At 39.8% G+C, this 18,511-nt stretch overlaps 1 protein-coding gene across 5 annotated transcripts in view; it reads left to right on the top strand.

The window, feature by feature from the left end:
• The window catches only part of mid2 (midline 2), a 230,590-nt gene extending 216,222 nt beyond the window's left edge, over positions 1-14,368 (top strand). For all 5 annotated transcript variants that reach the window (XM_084719044.1, XM_084719045.1, XM_084719043.1 and 2 more), the window contains 2 exons: positions 10,023-10,230; positions 10,569-14,368. In XM_084719044.1, the coding sequence (XP_084575170.1) occupies positions 10,023-10,230; positions 10,569-10,992 (632 nt within the window). In that variant the 3' untranslated portion in view covers positions 10,993-14,368. The remainder of the gene's footprint in view (positions 1-10,022; positions 10,231-10,568) is intronic.
• The last annotated feature ends 4,143 nt before the right edge of the window (positions 14,369-18,511 follow it).

The raw sequence follows: 18,511 nt of genomic DNA, 5'->3' as shown, positions 1-18,511 counted from the left end.
GAATTTTGACTTTTTTTCTCTAAAAAGTTACTTGACTGATTAATCGATTAACAAAACAGTTGAAGATTGATTTATTAATTGATTCAGAATTGATTAATCATTGCAGCTTTATCAACTGTCAACAAGTTTCATATGTGTTAATGTCTTATAAATGCCATACAATCTAACAATAAACATTTTTATTATAGTATTATTAACACCTATATAGCATTATTAACCCATATTAAGGGCCTTATTACCTGTTAGCTAATAATTTGTTTTCTCTTCATAAGGTGTTTCACACATTTTTTTCTCACTGACTTCAGATTTCCATCCATCTTTAACATTTTCAGAAAATATAGATACATTTCTAGATTCTGCTGATATGAAAAACAAAAATAATGAAGCGTATCTAATTAATTCAATTCCAAGCGTGTATCCAGACATTTTAACATTAAAAAGTCAAAGCCGCATCTTCTGGCTGACAACATAATCATCATTATCTTTGTGTTTAAAGCACCATATTTTTAGGCATCCATAAGCATGAAATTGTATTAAGGTTGCATCTGAGTTTGGTCCCAACTTATTAGAGTGTCGGCTGACAGAACAACAACCCACATTAATTTAGACAGCTTTTATTAGACTGTGCTCTGTTTCTGCTTTTTAATTGGCTGTCTGTCTCAGTAATGAATTCACACCAACAAGAAACAAAGTTGCTGTAGATGAGTTTGTTAATGTAGGACAGAGGAGAGGGTTCAGATTCAGAGTAATATCAGCAGCTTATGTAAGCCAATGACTGTTACAGTGGTCTTACAGTATCATGCAGGATGTTTCTGTATCTGAGCTGTCTCTTCTCCATGCTTAGTATTCCAGGCTGCATAGAGTCGGTCAGACGCAGCCGTCTGTACTGTTCATGGTGTCTGATTTGATAGCGCGCACAGGTGGAGGTCAACTACAAGATGTGATTTCCACAGCTAAAAAATTCAGCACATGAACCCAGGCCAAAAAACAAGCCTTTTAAAGATGTTTTTAAAGCTGTTGGATGTGGAATTTTTTTTTTTGCTTGCATCTTGTGTGCCCTGATTTTTGCTTTCCTCAAGCGTTATTAAATGTCAGCGAGGTAAAACATGATTAATCTACCTGATTTTAAAAATGTAAATGGTGCATTTGAAGATGGGCCAACTCTGGTTATTAAATCCTAGTTTCCAAAAATATTCCCACACACCCTGACAGGTGATAAACTGCTCGGCTGCGGTAGGTATTGTGCACTTCCACAATGACCAGCCGCAGCGGTGGAGAAAGTTTTCAGATTCTTTACTTAACAAAGTGGTTCCTAAACTTTTTCTGGCATGTCCCCCTTCAAAGCCAAAAAAAAGTTCACACCACCAGTCCCACAGTTATTATCACTTATTAATAATGATTGAGGAAACAACAAGAAAAGTTTAAGAAAAGTACAATATTTCCTTCACAAGAAGAAAAGACTCAAATAAAGTACAAGTCCCTCAAATTTGTTCGTAAGTACAGTACTTGAGTAAATGTACTTAGTTACATTCATCCACTGACCAGCTGTATTGAGAGTCCAGCCTCCTGGTTTGACATCTGCACCCGTCCCATAGGCCTCCAAACACAAACATCCGCTTCTGTCATTTGGAGTACAAAGCTGAAAGATGAAATAAGACATGAATCGAGGCTTAAATACGTCTGCGTGTAGCAGCTCTATTGTGTACATGTAAAGGCGAGGCTCTATTTTTGAGTTAGCATATTGCCTGTGTGAAAAGCTCATCTGAATGCACACTGGCCTTCCTTTAGGCAGCTGCTGTGCTGACAGTCAAACACTGGACTGTTGACTTTACCATGTGCGCCATTCTGTTTGTAAACTATTCTGGGTGTCCATATTGTGTGCACAAAGCAAGGAGTTGGCAAATACCCCAGAATGTGTTTTTGTATATACAGTATACTGCATATATGTTCATGTGTGTGTGTACAGTATATGTGTATTTAAAGTCCCTGTGTACAGTACATAAGCACCTAAAACCCAGGCTGGAAATATCACATGTCAAGGTGCCCCAGGGGTACATGTACCTCTTTGCTATCTGTTAAAGGACCTGTAATAATATTTACCCAGCATGCATCTCTGATGACAGGCCTCAAGCTGCCACACAGCCCCTAAAGTAAACAGTAAGAGGTGGACATTAGAGGAGGGAAAAATAGGAGATGACAGGAGAGAGGAGAGAAATAGAGAAAGAGAGTAGAATAGAAAAGGAGGAGAGAGGGGTGCCACTGTGAAAAAGTGGTATATGATGCAAACTGTGCGACTAAAATGCCCCTGGTTTGATTCCAGCAGAGAGACCTTTATTGCATGTCAGTCCCTTTGCTTTCTCCCCACATTCCCTGTCTGTCTCTACTGTGAACTGTCAAATGAAGACAGAAAAAGGCTAAAATACATCTTCAAAAAGGAACAGGAGAGGAGACCCACAAACAACTGGTTCTGAAATATTTCTGTGTCAAGGAGAGCAAGGTCCTGCTTTAAACTAGAGTAACATAACAATGGGTTAGAGAAGCACCTTTGTGGTGTCAGAATGAAGGCACATTAAGTAATCTTAATAATTTAGGAACTTCTCTCCAACTTAGCAAGCAGTAGGAATTGCAATAAAATGGACACCATCTCCCTTAAAGGATAAAGTTGGCAATATTCTATTTTTTCTAGTTTTTTTTCCCTTTTGCCAAAGTGTGATGAAGCTTATTCTTCTGTGCCATACATATCCAGTTCACATGGCCTGGCTAGTGTAGGAAATTACATGTCAGTTTTTAAAAATGAAACTACATACTTTTGACTCATTTTTGTTAGCTTTGACCCAAACTTCTTGACATGTGGGACAGGAAGCATAATAGCCTCATACTTATTGGGGCATGAATTATGCTTATTTACAGGTCTCATGCACCTGCACTCAAGTAGGCACAGGGAAATTATTTTCACAGTTCTCTGAAGTTAGGAGCTTTTGCTGAATCTGAGCTGGCATGTTTCTAACTGTATGTTCACATTACGGGAGACACAGCTACAAAATATGGAAACGTGGTCAACTACGTTGTTGCTGAGAAAAGATGAGGCCAGCTCAGTTTTTATGTGTAGCGTATCCCGCCTGACACACGACGACAAGTGTTGGATGTCAGTTTCTGGCTTCGTGTCGCCAAATTCCACTGAATAGTGAAGAATAGAAAAATGTTCTTGCATGACGCCCAGTGGCCACAAGTTTAAGGAAGGTCTGATGGTTTGTGCTGTAAGCTTCACATATTCACAGTTAATTCTCACTGAAGCTCCAAAGCCGCACAGAGTAGAACAGACAGGTTACAGCAGTAGTAAAATATGAAGAGATAACATTTGGTCTTTTCAAGGGATTTGATGACAGTGCAGTTGTGAAAATAGAGAATAAGTCCACCCTTCCACAGATTGTCAACCTTAAAGTACCAGAAGGATAGCTGATATCTAACCATCTTAGTTAAAAGCACTGAACCTCTAGCTGTATGAGCAGCAGAGTATGTTTGCTTATTAGAACTGCAAGCCAGGACGTGCAAACTGACAACACAATCAGTCTTTCTCATTAGCAGAATATGTAGCAGCAACACCCTGTTGTAATGTTACACCATGCTCCCATCTCAGAAGGGTATATTAATTTTAAAACATACATATTTCAGCCTTTAAGTGGTCTGTCATTGGTGCAAAAATTAATTATTTTTTTCATTATGGAGAGAAGAGAACAAGCTAATCAGAGATGATAGTTAACATTAATATTAGCTGAGTGATTTAAAATGCTAGTTGGCTGCGAGTTTTCTTTTTCTCCGAGGCAGATAACAGTCTGAATTCAAGCTCTGAAAGCCAGGGAGCACAGCACCTCACCATGGAAATCTTGATAATGATCTACGGTGCTTTCAAGCCCTCCTAGCAGCCCTTCTGATACATTTGGGCCTTTTTCTGAAATGCTTTAAGTATAAGAAGACTTGTTTTATTAAGACAGGAGCTGAGTTTTAATGAATGATTGCATTTTACACACACAAGCAATTCTACAGTGACTCTTTCACTTGCTTTTACTCCAGCAAACCATCACAGAAACTTTCTTTCCAAATACAGCTCCTTAATCACAGTGAAATTCTGAGCACACCCAGAAGCCTTACTGAAATTATTTTTCTAGCACTGGTCTCTGAAGACTGAGTTCATTAAAGGGTGAAGCTGGAGAACATCAGTGACTTCTGTTTGTCTTTGCTCGTCACTACGCAAAGACAGTTCCAGGTTTTGCAGAAGTTAAGCAGAAAGAGACATAAATTGCCCAGTAAGAGCTGAGAAAATGAGACATGATGCACGTGAACTCACGTTGCAGGAATCCCCGCTGTGCTCCTTATACGCCTGCTGTGCTGCTGGGTGTCCCCGGCCTTGTTACAGGAGTGATGCATCTTTAATCTCACCGACGTTAATCTTGTGTTTTAGCCGCCTCATGAAAGTCGTCAGCGCTGTTGGATTACATACCACATTGCATATGGATCAGTCAATTAGAAACCAAGTGGCATGCAGCCATACATTTTAATGATTTGAAAAGATATAAGGTCTGATGTGTCTAGAGAGCTCTCTGTGTCCCTGATGCTGCTGTTTCTACTGCGGTAATTGTTTAGTTATGCAGTAAAATAGATCTTTTTTCAATCTGCCTCATTACAGAGGCAGCTCAATCTATCCCTCAGCAAAAATGTGAGCCAGGAAAAAAAAAAAAAAAAAAAAAAAAAGGAGCGTGAGTGAAATTGACTGAATTGAAATAAAGTCGATTACCCAGATGCTATCCCACTGCAAGTATTTCAACAAGGACTCAGCGAAATGAAGTTGGAATGAAATTGCTTTTCATAAATGCTCCCCCAACAGTAGCTCCTTTTTATTTCTCTCCTCTCTTTCCCCTTTATGCTGTTTCTTTTTTTGTGTTTTACAAGTTTCCATTTAAGACTTCCCAGTTCTTAACAATGCACAGCTTGAAGGCAGTCAAACAGAGAGCGGTTATCACCTCGGTAGACAGTTGGTAACATCTCTAATTACTTCTGTATTACAGAGAGGGAGCACACTAATCACACACACTGCTAAGAAACCCAGTCTGTGGGACACACTCCATCAGTCCATTATCCTGACCTGCCTGACAGCACAAGAGTTTGTGTGTTAGGGTACGTGTGTGCACAACAAAACAGGATCTCTAGTAACAGTATCATCACTGTTTTTTTATTTAATGTGCATTTAAATTTGAGAAACATTAACCTTGTTAGACATATACGTCTACTTTCTAAATGTGAACTTGTCTTCTTGCTGATATACTGGTTGTTTTAGCTTCCAGGCCAGCAGTGTAGTACTGCTGAATAAAATCAAATTTAGTGTGTTCTGTTAGCAAGACCACTGTAACCACTGTGAAATCGGGTCTGTTCGTTTCATGAATGAGGTTCAGTGCAAACAAAATAATAAACGTTAAACATGTATACGCCCAGGAAATAATTCAGTAGTGCATTTTTTTAATTTGCGTCAGTTTTAATGTAAAGCCATCAGCAAGATAGTGATGATAATATGGTCAACATTGTTACACTAACTTTACATATATTTATCTTATCCATTTAATGTGACTGGTTTTGTGCACAAAGCACCATTGATGTAAACACAAAGTGTATTTTTGTCAGAGGAGATGCATGTTTCAGAAATAAAGCTGAAAAGAATAACAGATTAAATGAGAAAAGTAGCAAAATTTGAAGGAGATTTATTCAAATTAATGCCGAGTCTTGTATGTTTCGTCCTGTCGGTTTGCTCATCAAGTGCAACACCTTGATCCGGGATGCTGTTCTGGAGCAGGTGAAGTTGTGGGCACAGCAGTCTCAGCGTGGCTAGCTGAGTCCCATTTCATCTCCTTTCATTTTCCTGACTGGACATTTAGCCAGGAACGGCCTTAGTGCCCGCTCACCTGCTCCTCACCGCTCCTCGGTGGTCTGCAGTGATGCTTCCAGCTAATTTGTATCTCAGCATCCACTGCTTTTAAATACCAACCTCATGCATCCTTTTTCAGTGCCTACAAGTGTATTTCTGTCATAGGCGATACATATTTCAGCAAGAAGTTGAAAAAAAAAAAGATTAAATAACATTGATTGAATTATTTAATATTTAAAATGATTAAATAAGAAAAGCAGCAAACAGCTTTATCAAAATTAATGCGAAGTCTTGCATGTTACGTCCTGTCAGCTCAGAACTGGTCCACTCATCAAGTGCAACACCTTCATCCAAGACATTATTTTGGAGCAGGTCTCTGTAAGCTGTGGTCACAACAGTCTCCGGTTTCTCTGGAGTCCCATTTCATCTCTTTCATTTTCCTGACTGAACACATTCTGTGTTCACTGTTGATCGTCTCAGGGTCCAGTGCTCTTTAATCCAAACCTCATGCTTCTTTTTCCAATGCCTACCAGTGTATTTCTGTCATGGTTGATATGTGTTTCGGCAATAAAGCTGAAAAAAAAAAAAACTGATTAAATTAAAAAAAAGTAGTGAAGCTTGAAGGAGCTTCATCAAAAGTAATGTGGCATAACTACATCTTTCATAATGTTGTATTATTTATTTTCACCGCTTTACCTTGCTGTCACACACACTTTTTCTGATGGGAAACTGCTGGAAAGGCAGGAAGTTTCTCATATTACAGCTAAACAGCGCACTAAACATTTTAGGCAAGAAATAAGCATTTCAGTAACAGAATCTTGATCTATATATGATCAGCACCACCTACTTTTACAGTTCGATCTGAGTTTTTTGAGTAAAGTATATTTAGATGTTTTTTCAAGTTTATGGTGGAAACAAAGCACCTATTTCTTTCGTTTGAGATGTTAGTGGTCTGCTGCGACCTCGTGGCAGTGTGTGTCGCCTACAGCACTTTTAAGGGTTAGTGCAGACTCCCCAAAATCACCCACATTTAGCAAATAAATGATTCACAATATTTCATGACAGTGTTGACCTGTTGCAGACAGTGATGCATTGGAGTTTGTGGGAAAATTGGGAACAGTTCACTTTTCCAGCCTGCCAACACCAAGGCAATAAAACCCAGTGGAACCTCTTTTTTTAATGGCACACCTGCCCTTTCCCTGTGCAAACCTCCAAATTCAGTTTATTTTTTTAGCATCCTACCTACACATTTATTCTCACATAGAAAGAATTCTCTGTTTTAACCCAAGCTTATTATGCACGACTTTTTCCATTTTCAAGAATCCTGTTGGCATTGGTTCAAAACATTTCCACTTGGCCATACTTACTGTATGTCTGCTTGTGTGGAGGCCGGAGTCGACGCTCCGTGTGTGTGTGTCTGCTTGTCCTCTACCATCACGTGTGTCTCCCCTTCCCCAACCTCGGGCCTAGCCTGGCTCTCAGGAGTCATCCCCTGGAAAGGCATGACAGAGCCCCAGTGTTTGGAAATGGCTGCGCTGGCAGCGATAAGCAGTTCAAAGAAGAGAGCGCATTAATGTAATTGGCTGCCAGCAGCACATTGGCCTCATCGTCTCATATCCACACGCAGTAACACACACTCACCACGCGGATTATTGGAGGGGAGAGAGTGTGAGAGAGGAGAGAGGATAGAGAGGATGAGAATGAGAGAATGGGAGAAGAGAGATGAAGGAAAGGACAGATAGAGAGAGGGGAGGAGGTCCTCATTGTGTTGCTCATTAAGCTGTGGGAGGCTCAGGGAGGCTGAGAGATGAGATGAGAGGTGTCAGAGTTAAATGTCAGGTCTGGGAGGGATGTGGCTGACCTCCATGAAGCCTACACACACACATGCATGGACACAGAGAGGTGGAGAGGGGATCCTGGGCCCGAATATTCAGCCTCACATTATCCCCTCAACTTCTCTTCTCCTCCTCACTCCTTAACTCCTCTTTCTCTCTCTGCCACTCACCTACTTTTACCCTCTCAATTTTCCACCCATTACACCCAAATTACTGGTGTCAGTGCAAATTGAATTGTTGCAACCGGATAGCAGCATTTCCACCGAGTAGCCCCGACCGCTACCTACTGCAGTGGAAGTGAAGGCTATTTCCTTCAGCTAATTTCCAAGTCTGTGTGATGGGAGGCAAAGACGAGAGAATGCCGGGTGGCTTCCTCCACTGTTATGAAATGTTTTCACCAAAGGCTGTGAGAAGCTTTGAAGTTTAGACTCTCGCCCTTGTATTTCAAACATTCTCCTCTTCTGTCTCTCCCTGTGAATTCTCTCCGCGCATACTTCTCAACCCGGCTTTCTATTTATTTTCTTCTTTTGCTGCTGCTCTGAGTTGAAATCTTGCTCTAATTTTTATTCTTTCTCGCAGCTCTTTCACCTTCTGATCTTGTGGTATATTCTGTCTTTTTCCATTCGAAACACAAAAAAGCAAGAAAACATAGTTAGAGTGTGTTGTGTGTGTGTTCTCTAAATTTTCCGACAAAAAGAAGACAACAAGATGAACAACATCAACAAACATACATGATCTGAACAATTGCAATGCAGAGCAATGCAGTTAACACAGTAAAAAGTCAAAGTAGGGAAAAAAGGAAAATAAGAAATATAAAAACAAATAGATCAGTTTATTGTTCCATCCACGCAGAGAGTTGTCATCCAACTCTGCCGTTTCCCTCAACTCTTCAGAGCACATGAGAATCTTTCAGCTCATTGTTTTACGGCCCACAACTTTGTTTTGATTTACTCTCAAGGCAGCTGTAATCAGTGAAAAAGCTCTGACAAACACTACATGTGTGGAAGAAAATCACTGACAGACAGAGGCAGTGACTTGCTGATGGCAAAAGTGGAGCATTTAGCAGCTAAATATTCGGATATGTCCCTCAGGAGTTGGTGGAGACCAAAACAGAGTTAAAAGAAGAGTGGGGGCACTATGATGCAACACTTTAAAAGACGAGTCTCCTTGTTTTTGAGGTTTTTATGTTGATCTGTGGCTTCCCAACAGTGTATTCAATCAAGAGCATCTGATCTTTTGTTCAAAGTACCTGTGTTTTAATGTCCAAATGCTGTTTTCCCAACCCCTTCAAAACATGTTTTCCCACATGACCTCATGTAGGTTTCTATATGATGACATGATGACATCAGTGGTTGAGGGTGGGGATGGGAGGGGACGGCGTCAGCACTCTAACCTATGCGACTGCTTTTTACTAACAGCTGAGGGTGTGTTTCCATTTGAAAAGTCTGTTAAAGAATGCAGATGGATTTGCCTTTTAACGACCAATAGCAGCATGATTTTGAAAATGTTTTAGTTCAGTTAAGAACTTCATCACTGTGACTGAGAAGCCAGCATTTTCATTTTGTCTAAGATTTGTAAGCAAAAAATAAACTTTGGCATTTTGTAGTGTGTGGCGACGCCTTCTTTTGTAGACCACTCTGGACTTCAGTGCAGAGTTCATGCCTTGGCAGATTCCAGACATTTTCTGCATTGGATTTGTGATTAATAGAGAAAGAAGCTCTTTAGCCAACAGATATTTTTGTTCAACAAGATCATCTACAGAAGGCAACATCGATCAGTACACGAGCTGGGCAGCACAATTCCAGCAGCTATAGTCTGTAAAACAAACAATCAAAACAGGACTTAAAGCTAAAAATTACAGAAGGAATGCTGTCAGCTGCTGACCTCCACTATATTGGCAGTTTGTCTTAATATTCAGACATAAACAAGGAGAAAACTGTCTCATAGTATGGTAGAGAAGACTGGAAACTTTGCTTATGATCAACAATGATTGCATTGCAGGGAATATAGGGAATTTTATCAGCCTTGCTTTTATGTAACTGATTTCTATTTGATGTTCTATTTGTGTTGCATCACGTTTTAGGGGTGCTATGTCAGCAAAAGACGACGACGATGATGATGATGATGACAACGATGATGATGATGATAATGATAATGATGATGTTAGTGATAATGATGATGATTATGTGATCATTATCATTATCATTTAGCGACATTAGCTGCTAAAACATAGTAAAAAACATTTCAAAGCACAAAATTCTGTCTCTTCACAGGTCAACCCTTCAAGTTGGACCCAAAGACCGCCCACAAGAAGCTGCGTCTGTCCAACGATTGTCTGACCATGGAGAAGGACGAGAGCTCGCTGAAGAAGAGCCACACCCCCGAGAGGTTCAGCGGAACGGGCTCCTATGGCGCAGCTGGTAATGTCTTCATTGACAGCGGTTGCCACTACTGGGAGGTTCTGCTGGGAGCATCCACATGGTAAGAAACACACATGCACATGAGTACTTTATATAAGCCTGCAAGGAAGCCTGATAAACCGAAATATCCTTCTTTAGGGAGTTTAAATCTAGGCTGTTATGCAAACCCACATACACACAACAGACACACATACCACACACAGCGTATACTCTTATCCTATTTATATTCTTTTCACTAATTGGCTCTGAAGTAGACCTCTTCATGCAGGAAAGACCCAAAGGGCCCATGTCTGTCTTGTGTGTCCTCAGTATGAGGTAGCTTGACTGTGCAAGTAAAGTCATTAAGGAGGACACTAGTTTCGGATCACTAATGCATTCCAAAATGTTCCCTCCCTACAGGTATGCCATCGGCGTGGCTTACAAATCAGCCCCGAAAAACGAATGGAGCGGCAAGAATTCATCCTCATGGGTGTTCTCACGCTGCAACAACAACTTTATGGTGCGCCACGATGGCAAGGAGATGCTGGTGGAGGCGAGCCTGCAGCTCAGGCGGCTGGGTGTCCTGCTGGACTATGACAACAATTCACTGTCCTTCTATGACGCCATGAACTCCCAGCACATTCACACCTTTGAAATCTCCTTCCTCCTGCCCGTTGTACCCACTTTCATGATCTGGAACAAGTCGGTCATGATACTCTCAGGGCTGCCCGTCCCCGACTTTGTTGATGGTGTGGCCCCAGATCTTCAAGAGCAGCAACAGCAGCAGATGGGCCTGTGCCGGCAAGAGTCACCATACTTGACAGGGATGAAGACCTGCCACTGAGAAAGGCCTAGTGATGGCCTAGTAGAGTCCATTCAGGCCCGGGGACTGAAAGGTTGATTGGAAACTGAAAGACATTGACAATGTGACTGAATTCTGCTCTCTCCTCTGCATTAAAGAGCGGACCAGTTACTTTCTTATGGGTTTAGAAAGTGTTGGAAATATGCACACCAGTCTGGAAAAATGCCAGTCCTGTTAGTTTGTAGCCACCCAATGCTTTGCAAATCCGTCAGTGAATGGAAACAAGGTCTGATGTCTGCAAATGACAATAGACCTAAAATTCATCTGAAGGCAGGGCTGGACATCTGGTTTTCTTGACCATATAAGGTCTTCCTTTTCGAGTTATTTTCCTCCTGATTTGACCATAGACAGAAGACCAAGGAGGGAATGTTCTCGTCGGCTGTTTACAGTCTGAAGTTACAACGTGTGAACAGTGACATTACTTAATGCAAAATGAACAGGCGGCAAAACAATCCAGTGAAAGATCCGGTGACTACAAACATTTCAACTTTATTTTAAATGTTAATATTTCTGTCTTATTGAGGTTAATGGATATGTCAAGCAAAAGGAACTAAATTTGACACATTTTAGATTTTATAAAAATTTGCAGTTAGAGGAATAACTTGCTTTCTTGGTTAGATGAGAAGATCAATACAACTCTCATGTCTGTTTGCAGTATTGACCGCCTCCTAATTCCTGTCCCTTTTTGCTTTGAGTTCCAGTAACAGTTAAACAAGCCAGCAACAACAGGCTAGCTGTTTCCCTTGTATCAGTGTTTGTTCTAAGCTAAGCTAACTGCTTAGTGGCTGTGACATTGATCTTCTCATCTAACTCTCCATGAGAAAGTGAATAAGCTTATGTCCCAAAACATGTATTCCTCTCAGTGTGACTTTGTCTTCTTTGCATCCGCTTTATTGTGTGAGCTGGATGCTACCGTCTTGCTAACGCAAAACTAAGCTAGCTGAGGAGTTTTTGTGTCGCATCGCTACTGGGTGTGTTTAAAATCCCACATTGTCACTGTTCATGTGTTGTACCCTCAACGGCTGTAAGCAGCTGTTACTTAAGTCTTTGACACAGCAGTCCTGTTTGTATTGCCGTGTCGTAGCTTCCAAGTTTCAGGAAGCGTTAACGTTGCTCCCAGATATGAACAAGATCACGGGGGGTAGATTTGCATCATGTGACTACTCGACTTGTATAATAAGAGGTTTATTGAATATTCGAGGAAAAACTGTTATTTATGACTAAAAAAGATGGTTTACTTTTATTATTAATCTCAACATATTCATGATGCACTTTTTGATTAACACTATTTCCCCTCTATGAGTATGTAAACAGATGGAGTGAGGTGGCAGGGATGTAATGGGGAGGGAAAGTGACATCTAGCACTACTGCTGGTTGTGTTCACTATTCTAATATTTTCCTACTTATATTCAGAGAATGATTTATGGTCCATAATTAATCATGGTTAACTGATATTAACCATTGTAAAGAGTATTGCAATAAAACAGTAAAAATGTTTTGTTTGTTTTGCTAACACCTCATCAATGTATTTTGCAATAAAAAAAAGACGCCCCTGCTGTAAAGTTAAACCTTTTTTTTCTTACTGTGCTTTGAACACAACCAGTGACTTTCCCTCCCCATGGCTCTTTTCTGATAGCTATTATTAACTTTATCTTGTTTAGAAAAGGGATATGATTATGATGATGTTTATGCGATTTTTATCATGATGAAATGGTGATAAACTTATAGCTGTTTTACAAAAAAAAAGTTCACTCTGTTGTCGACTATTCAGGGAAAGAGGGGGATAACACTTTAACTTGCTGTCTGTCGCAATGTCATGGCATGATTGTGTTTTCCTCTGTGATTTGTTAACACACACACGTGCACATACACAAACACAAACCCACACACACGTCATGTTTTTGTTTAGGTTGGCCTTGTCGTGATAAATGCATGAAACATTGTAGGATCCTACACCGGTTCACTGGGTAATTTTTTAATGGCTCACCAAATCTTGTTTTACATCAGATTCTGACTGAACTCCACATTTGCTTACAACAGACGTGACCTCAAACTTTTTTTTTTGTCACCCATCACTATTCAAACGACAGTTGCAGCTGGATCCATTGTTTGCTTTGGATTTGGATGTGAAGGCCGCATGTAGGTGACATTGTCTCTCCAGATTGATATTCAGGTAGCGGCTCTGATTCAGACAATCAAATATGTATCATAGTTTATGCAGATTTAAGAGGTTGTGTAGCAGGAAATAGTAGGGAGGGATTGTGACAAAAGTGGTGCCTGAGGTTGTGTTTGAGAAAAGCTGAAGTTTTACATACCATCTTGTTGAATAATCCCACACCTCACTTCACTCACCATTTCTCACACATCAGCAGGTATGTACTTAATGTTGAATGTCATGTAACATTTGTATTGACAAGGTATGATTTGCTTGAACACACACTGATTTCATCATTTGCTCAAAAATATGGTTGATGAGCAGCGTAGGGCAGCCGTGTGATGCGTCAGTCGTGATCGTCTGATGGAGGTATTGATTGCCTGAGTGCTACAGACAGGAGATAATCCAGCGGTCAAAGGTAACGCAGGAGGACCCCCGATATGAGGGGAGGCTTATTTTATTTCTGTCAGGGAGATTAGTGAATGTTACCTGACTTCCAGATATCCACCCATCTTGTTGAATAATGTCGGTCACAGGCTCGAAACGGCCATGTGTTGATTTGTGATCCAGACTGACAAGCTCAATTCATCTGTGCAAGTGTGCTTGGCTGGGTCACTGCATGATTACGTGACCTTGCTGCAGGTTCATAACTCTTTCCTCGTCTTCACGATGAGGTTTCTTATCTTGTGTCAAACATAGTCTCGCTTTTTTCCCCTTTTTTGCAAAAAAATAAACCATGACAAGAACAGTCAGACACGAAATGTTCATTGCCATGCATATCAGATAGTTTGCAGTGTTCTTTCTTTCTTTGTGTCACAAGTCAATACAGTAAAATATATACAGTGAATGATTTTCAATAGCTACCCACTCCTTGTAGTGCAGTGAAATACCCTAGAGACAATGCAATAGATTCTCCTTTTTGCTTTTTCTGTTTGTGTAAACTTGGGAAATTATTTTTTACAACTCATGAGAAATACGCTCCTCTCCTTTCGGCATTTGGACCTTGATAAACAGCACAAAAAGAGCAGCGTTGCATTCATGCAAGGCTTTCTGTTTCCATAGATATGAGAGATAATTTTAGCCAGAGAGGAATGTAAATCATAGGGGGAAATATATATTATATAAAGTTGTATAATAAACAAAATATATATGAACCAATGTTATTTATGTGAATTTAAGTCCAATTAAAAGTCTGATCCCAAATGTGTTGGACTCATGATTCTTTATCGCAGCTGCATTGGCTTGGAACTCTTTTATTTTTATTTTATTAAAGAAAAATAGAGAAAAGACGCGTGGAAGGTTCTGTATATGACATTAAGTGACACTAGATGTTGTACTAACACACCAGAATCTCACTTCAGAACAAAACAAATGGATGTTCGGGCCAACCAGACTCCTTTGACAAAAACAAACATGCAGATCATCATAAAACACATCTTGGTTAGTCTTTCTACTATTACTAGAACAACTAATATTGTATTGCTGGGCCAATCGATATACATCTGTGGAAAACGCTCCATCCATCATAGGACAGTTAATGATGTTACTGAGTAAATGACTTGTGCAGATTATGTCTGTAGATCAAAGCAAATCAGAAAATAGTGTATCTAAAGTTTTTAGTTTTAGTTTAAAAATATGTCCTACCATAAAACACCTGCTTTTAAAATGGAGATTGGTTTAACAGCCTCTCTGCTTGAAAGACCGCCAGAAGCAGATTGTATTTTATTCTAATAGTGAACTCTCTACACAGCATAAAGTAACGTAGGAAATGGAGCTAAAACTGGCCCGTTTTTTACTTCTCTCAGTTCGCAGTAAAAGGTCACATAAGAAGCACAAACAGCAATCAAAATACAAGTCCAGGGCTGAACATCACCCACTCGAATTTGTAATGAGATCTGTGCCCTTGCGTATCAAATAGTTGTTTGCTGCTATATTAATGTTCAAAATATCATCATGTTTCATCATATATAACCTTTACATTCTTTGTTTAATCTGCACAAAAACTAAACACAGCCAAGAAAGCCATTTCAGGAATAAATATATTTGTCAAAATACTGAACTTTTCCTTAAATATACTGATGTTTCAATGCCCCTAATCTTGCAATGTGCTCATGAAAAAAATAAAGATGCATAATGAATCTCCTTTTGAGAGGCATATCATTCACAAACAGTGCTTTGAACCGCTCACTGTGCATCTGAACTCTGGGGTTTGTGGCTCTGAGACCAATTTAAAATTTAGCCCAGAGACCCCAAAAGGGCTGAGCCTCGGCGTAACACTGGCAGGCTGGCAGGTCATCCAGAGCTCAGGGTGGAGTTAGTAGAGCTATGCCCTTTTAGCCCTCATCTGTCATCACTGGCACGAGTGGCTCATTACTACAACATAGAACTGTAGTTCATGGGTCCCAACACTGCCTGCGAGCATGGCACACACACACTGACCCTGAAACGATGAACAATATGCTCACTTATTTGTAGCTTGTTTCCTGTGAGGTGGGACTGTTCTCACAATGTCATGATGGAACCAAGGGAATATCAGTCACTAAAACCCTACAAAGTCAATTTATCGCCATATAAAATGATAAGAAGTGTGTGAGTATTGAAGCATACAAATAAAACTGTGGTATCATGCGTATTATTTGGACGTTTGACCCTGTGTTTGCCCTGCAATATCCTAGAGCAAGGCAGTGAAATCACAGCAGCTCCAAGGTTACCGTTGTGCACCTGACCCTACACTCACACCCCTGCTGGAAAGATGAATCATCTCCCTCAGGGATCAATATGGCATCACACACATACATCATACTCAATGACCTTGGAGAGTCTGGACCACATTTGTACAACCTAAAGCTAAAAATGCTAGAAAACAAACTGTTTGTCTCAAATCAGTTCAGTACCACAGTAAAGTTTATTGAGTTTCAGGTTTTCCGTGGTCTGCTGATTAATGATATTCGAAAGAGCACTGTAGCTGTACTACACCCTTTGGCCCTTTCCCCCAAAGAGACGGGAAACTTCGATGTTACCTGTGGCAGAAGGAGTTTCTTTATGGTTCATCATTGTTGAGATAATTGTCAACATACAATATAAAAATTATTAGACTTGCACCGATTTCAACTTTCTTAGCCGATTCCAATTTCTGATTTTTGAGGGGTCTGACCTACCGATTCCGATTTTGGCCGGTTCCGATTTTCAGTCTTTCTAAGAACTGTAATTGACAGCATTCACAAACATTTTTGCAACTTTTCTTGTAAATATGTTCATAATAAGACACTGACTATTAAATATTCATTTAATACTTTCTCCAAAATCATCCAGATTACAACCAGGCCTTGTTATTATTTTATATTAAGATTATGAATTGGGTGAACGTGATCTCGCGATATCATCTCGCGGGATTTCGTGGGACGCGATTTCACGTGATCTTTTGTGGAAGCGGATGTAAACAAAACGGAGACTAACGCGGTGCAGCAGTTTGAAGTAAAACTTTGCCGTGAGAAAAACAAACACAGAAGTTAAAGGAGTCTGGATGAGAAAATGTTTGAGGAGACATATCAACACAGGTTGTTTATTCTTCAGCCAGAACAGGAGGTGAGATTTTAACTGTCCCTCTGTGAACAGCAGTCTGCTGCTAGCTTGCTAGCATTAGCCTGAAGTGCGAGAGAGTTTACGGCTGTTTTGCGACATTGTCAGCTGCTCTGTCTCGTTGTGAACTGTCTTCTCTTTATTCTGTTCTTGGAATCTGTCTCTGACACCAGCTTCAAGCAGACGTGTCAGAGTGTGTAGCTGTTATCAGCGCTGTGTTGACGTCACGGTCAGTTTGTCTGCTGCGCGCATGACGTGACCATCGTGCAGAACATGTGTGTGACAATGACGGGCACAGAACCGGATTTGTGACACTGACCAGCCGGTCACCGGTCAAGGCCAGTCACGTGAAAACCGGACGATTCCGAGCATTACCGATTAATCGGTGCAAGTCTAAAAATTATACTGCAATTTAGTGGAATAAACTAATCTGTTCTTACTAATTTAACATACAAGTTTTATTTATTCAAGTTAATTAAACTTAAAAGTTCTAGTATTTGATTTCTGAACACTGAGTTCCTCTAACTAGAATCTTATGACCTGAAACGATAAGTTGCAGTCATCAGTCTTCCAGTTTTGGTGCAACTTGATATCTTAAGCTTATTGAACATGTTTTCTCAAGTACACCTGAATGATGTCAAGTTTATTTGACTAGAAAGGATTGTTCGTTTTGAAATATTACGAAATTACTTGAACTTGTCTTTTCAAATTCAGTCAACTTCAAATTTTATGGCAGTTAAAAAACAAATTGTTTCTATTTATTGTAATGTCAGACGATTCTGCCTCTTAAAGTTTATGTAGATTGTGTGTACAGAACTTTGATGGCACATGCAATTTAGCATATAAAATTATTTTTAAAAGATGGTAAATAAACAATAAAAACTCATTACATCTGCACACACTGTTGGGTTGTTTACTGTATGATTCAGTGTCTTGTCACAGTGTATACCAGGAAAACATGGCGTTTTGTTTTATGGGTGTAATTTTGATCTAATTACAACATAAATATGGACTGAGTTTAATTTGCACATTTCCAACTCATAAATTCCAACAAATTCAAAAATAGCTTAACCTTGAGTCTGTTAGTCAGTGAACAGCAGGTCAGCTGAACTCGTGAAATGTGAAAATTGTCCACAGACGAATATAATTCAACATAATTAATGAATTCATATTGGACAAAATTCAAAAGTTGCAAACACTTTTCAATTCAATATAAGTAAATCAATTAAAATAACAGACCTTCTCTGTGATTTGCACCAAATTACAGTTCTTTTTATGTAACCTTCAAGAAATGGCCTGTAATGTTTTAAAAATCATTTAAAGTGCCCATCATCATAAACAGCCTTCTGTTTATCTGTGTACAAACAGTAACAACATTGACATATGACTCAAAACTTTGTTCTGTCTGCAAACATCTAACATATTCAGGGGAGGTTTTATAATTTTTGTGTCAATCAAGCAAAACACTCAGCTCATACTGAATGAATAAATTGCTGCTGCTGGACAGGTTAACCACAACTCTCAGTTCTGTGGCATAAAAATATTGGTTTTAGATATAATCATAATAGTCTGTTCTCTTCAGATGACTGGTGCTCATCATGTATTGATGACTGTACATTTGCTAAGCAATCTAATAACTACTAATTTAACGATGAAAGGCTGCAGTGCCGTCCTCTAGAACAACACTTTACAAGTGATTACTCGCTGAATGGTATTTTGTGCCTCTTGTTTCCATTGTGGGTTCACAATGATGGATTACAAACCTCA

Source organism: Lutjanus erythropterus, chromosome 5 (assembly GCF_056507025.1).
Source record: "Lutjanus erythropterus isolate fLutEry1 chromosome 5, fLutEry1.hap2, whole genome shotgun sequence".
Classification (NCBI taxonomy): Eukaryota; Metazoa; Chordata; class Actinopteri; order Lutjaniformes; family Lutjanidae; genus Lutjanus; species Lutjanus erythropterus.
Note: the sequence above shows the minus strand (reverse complement) of the source record. Positions and strands in the feature narration are given on the sequence as shown.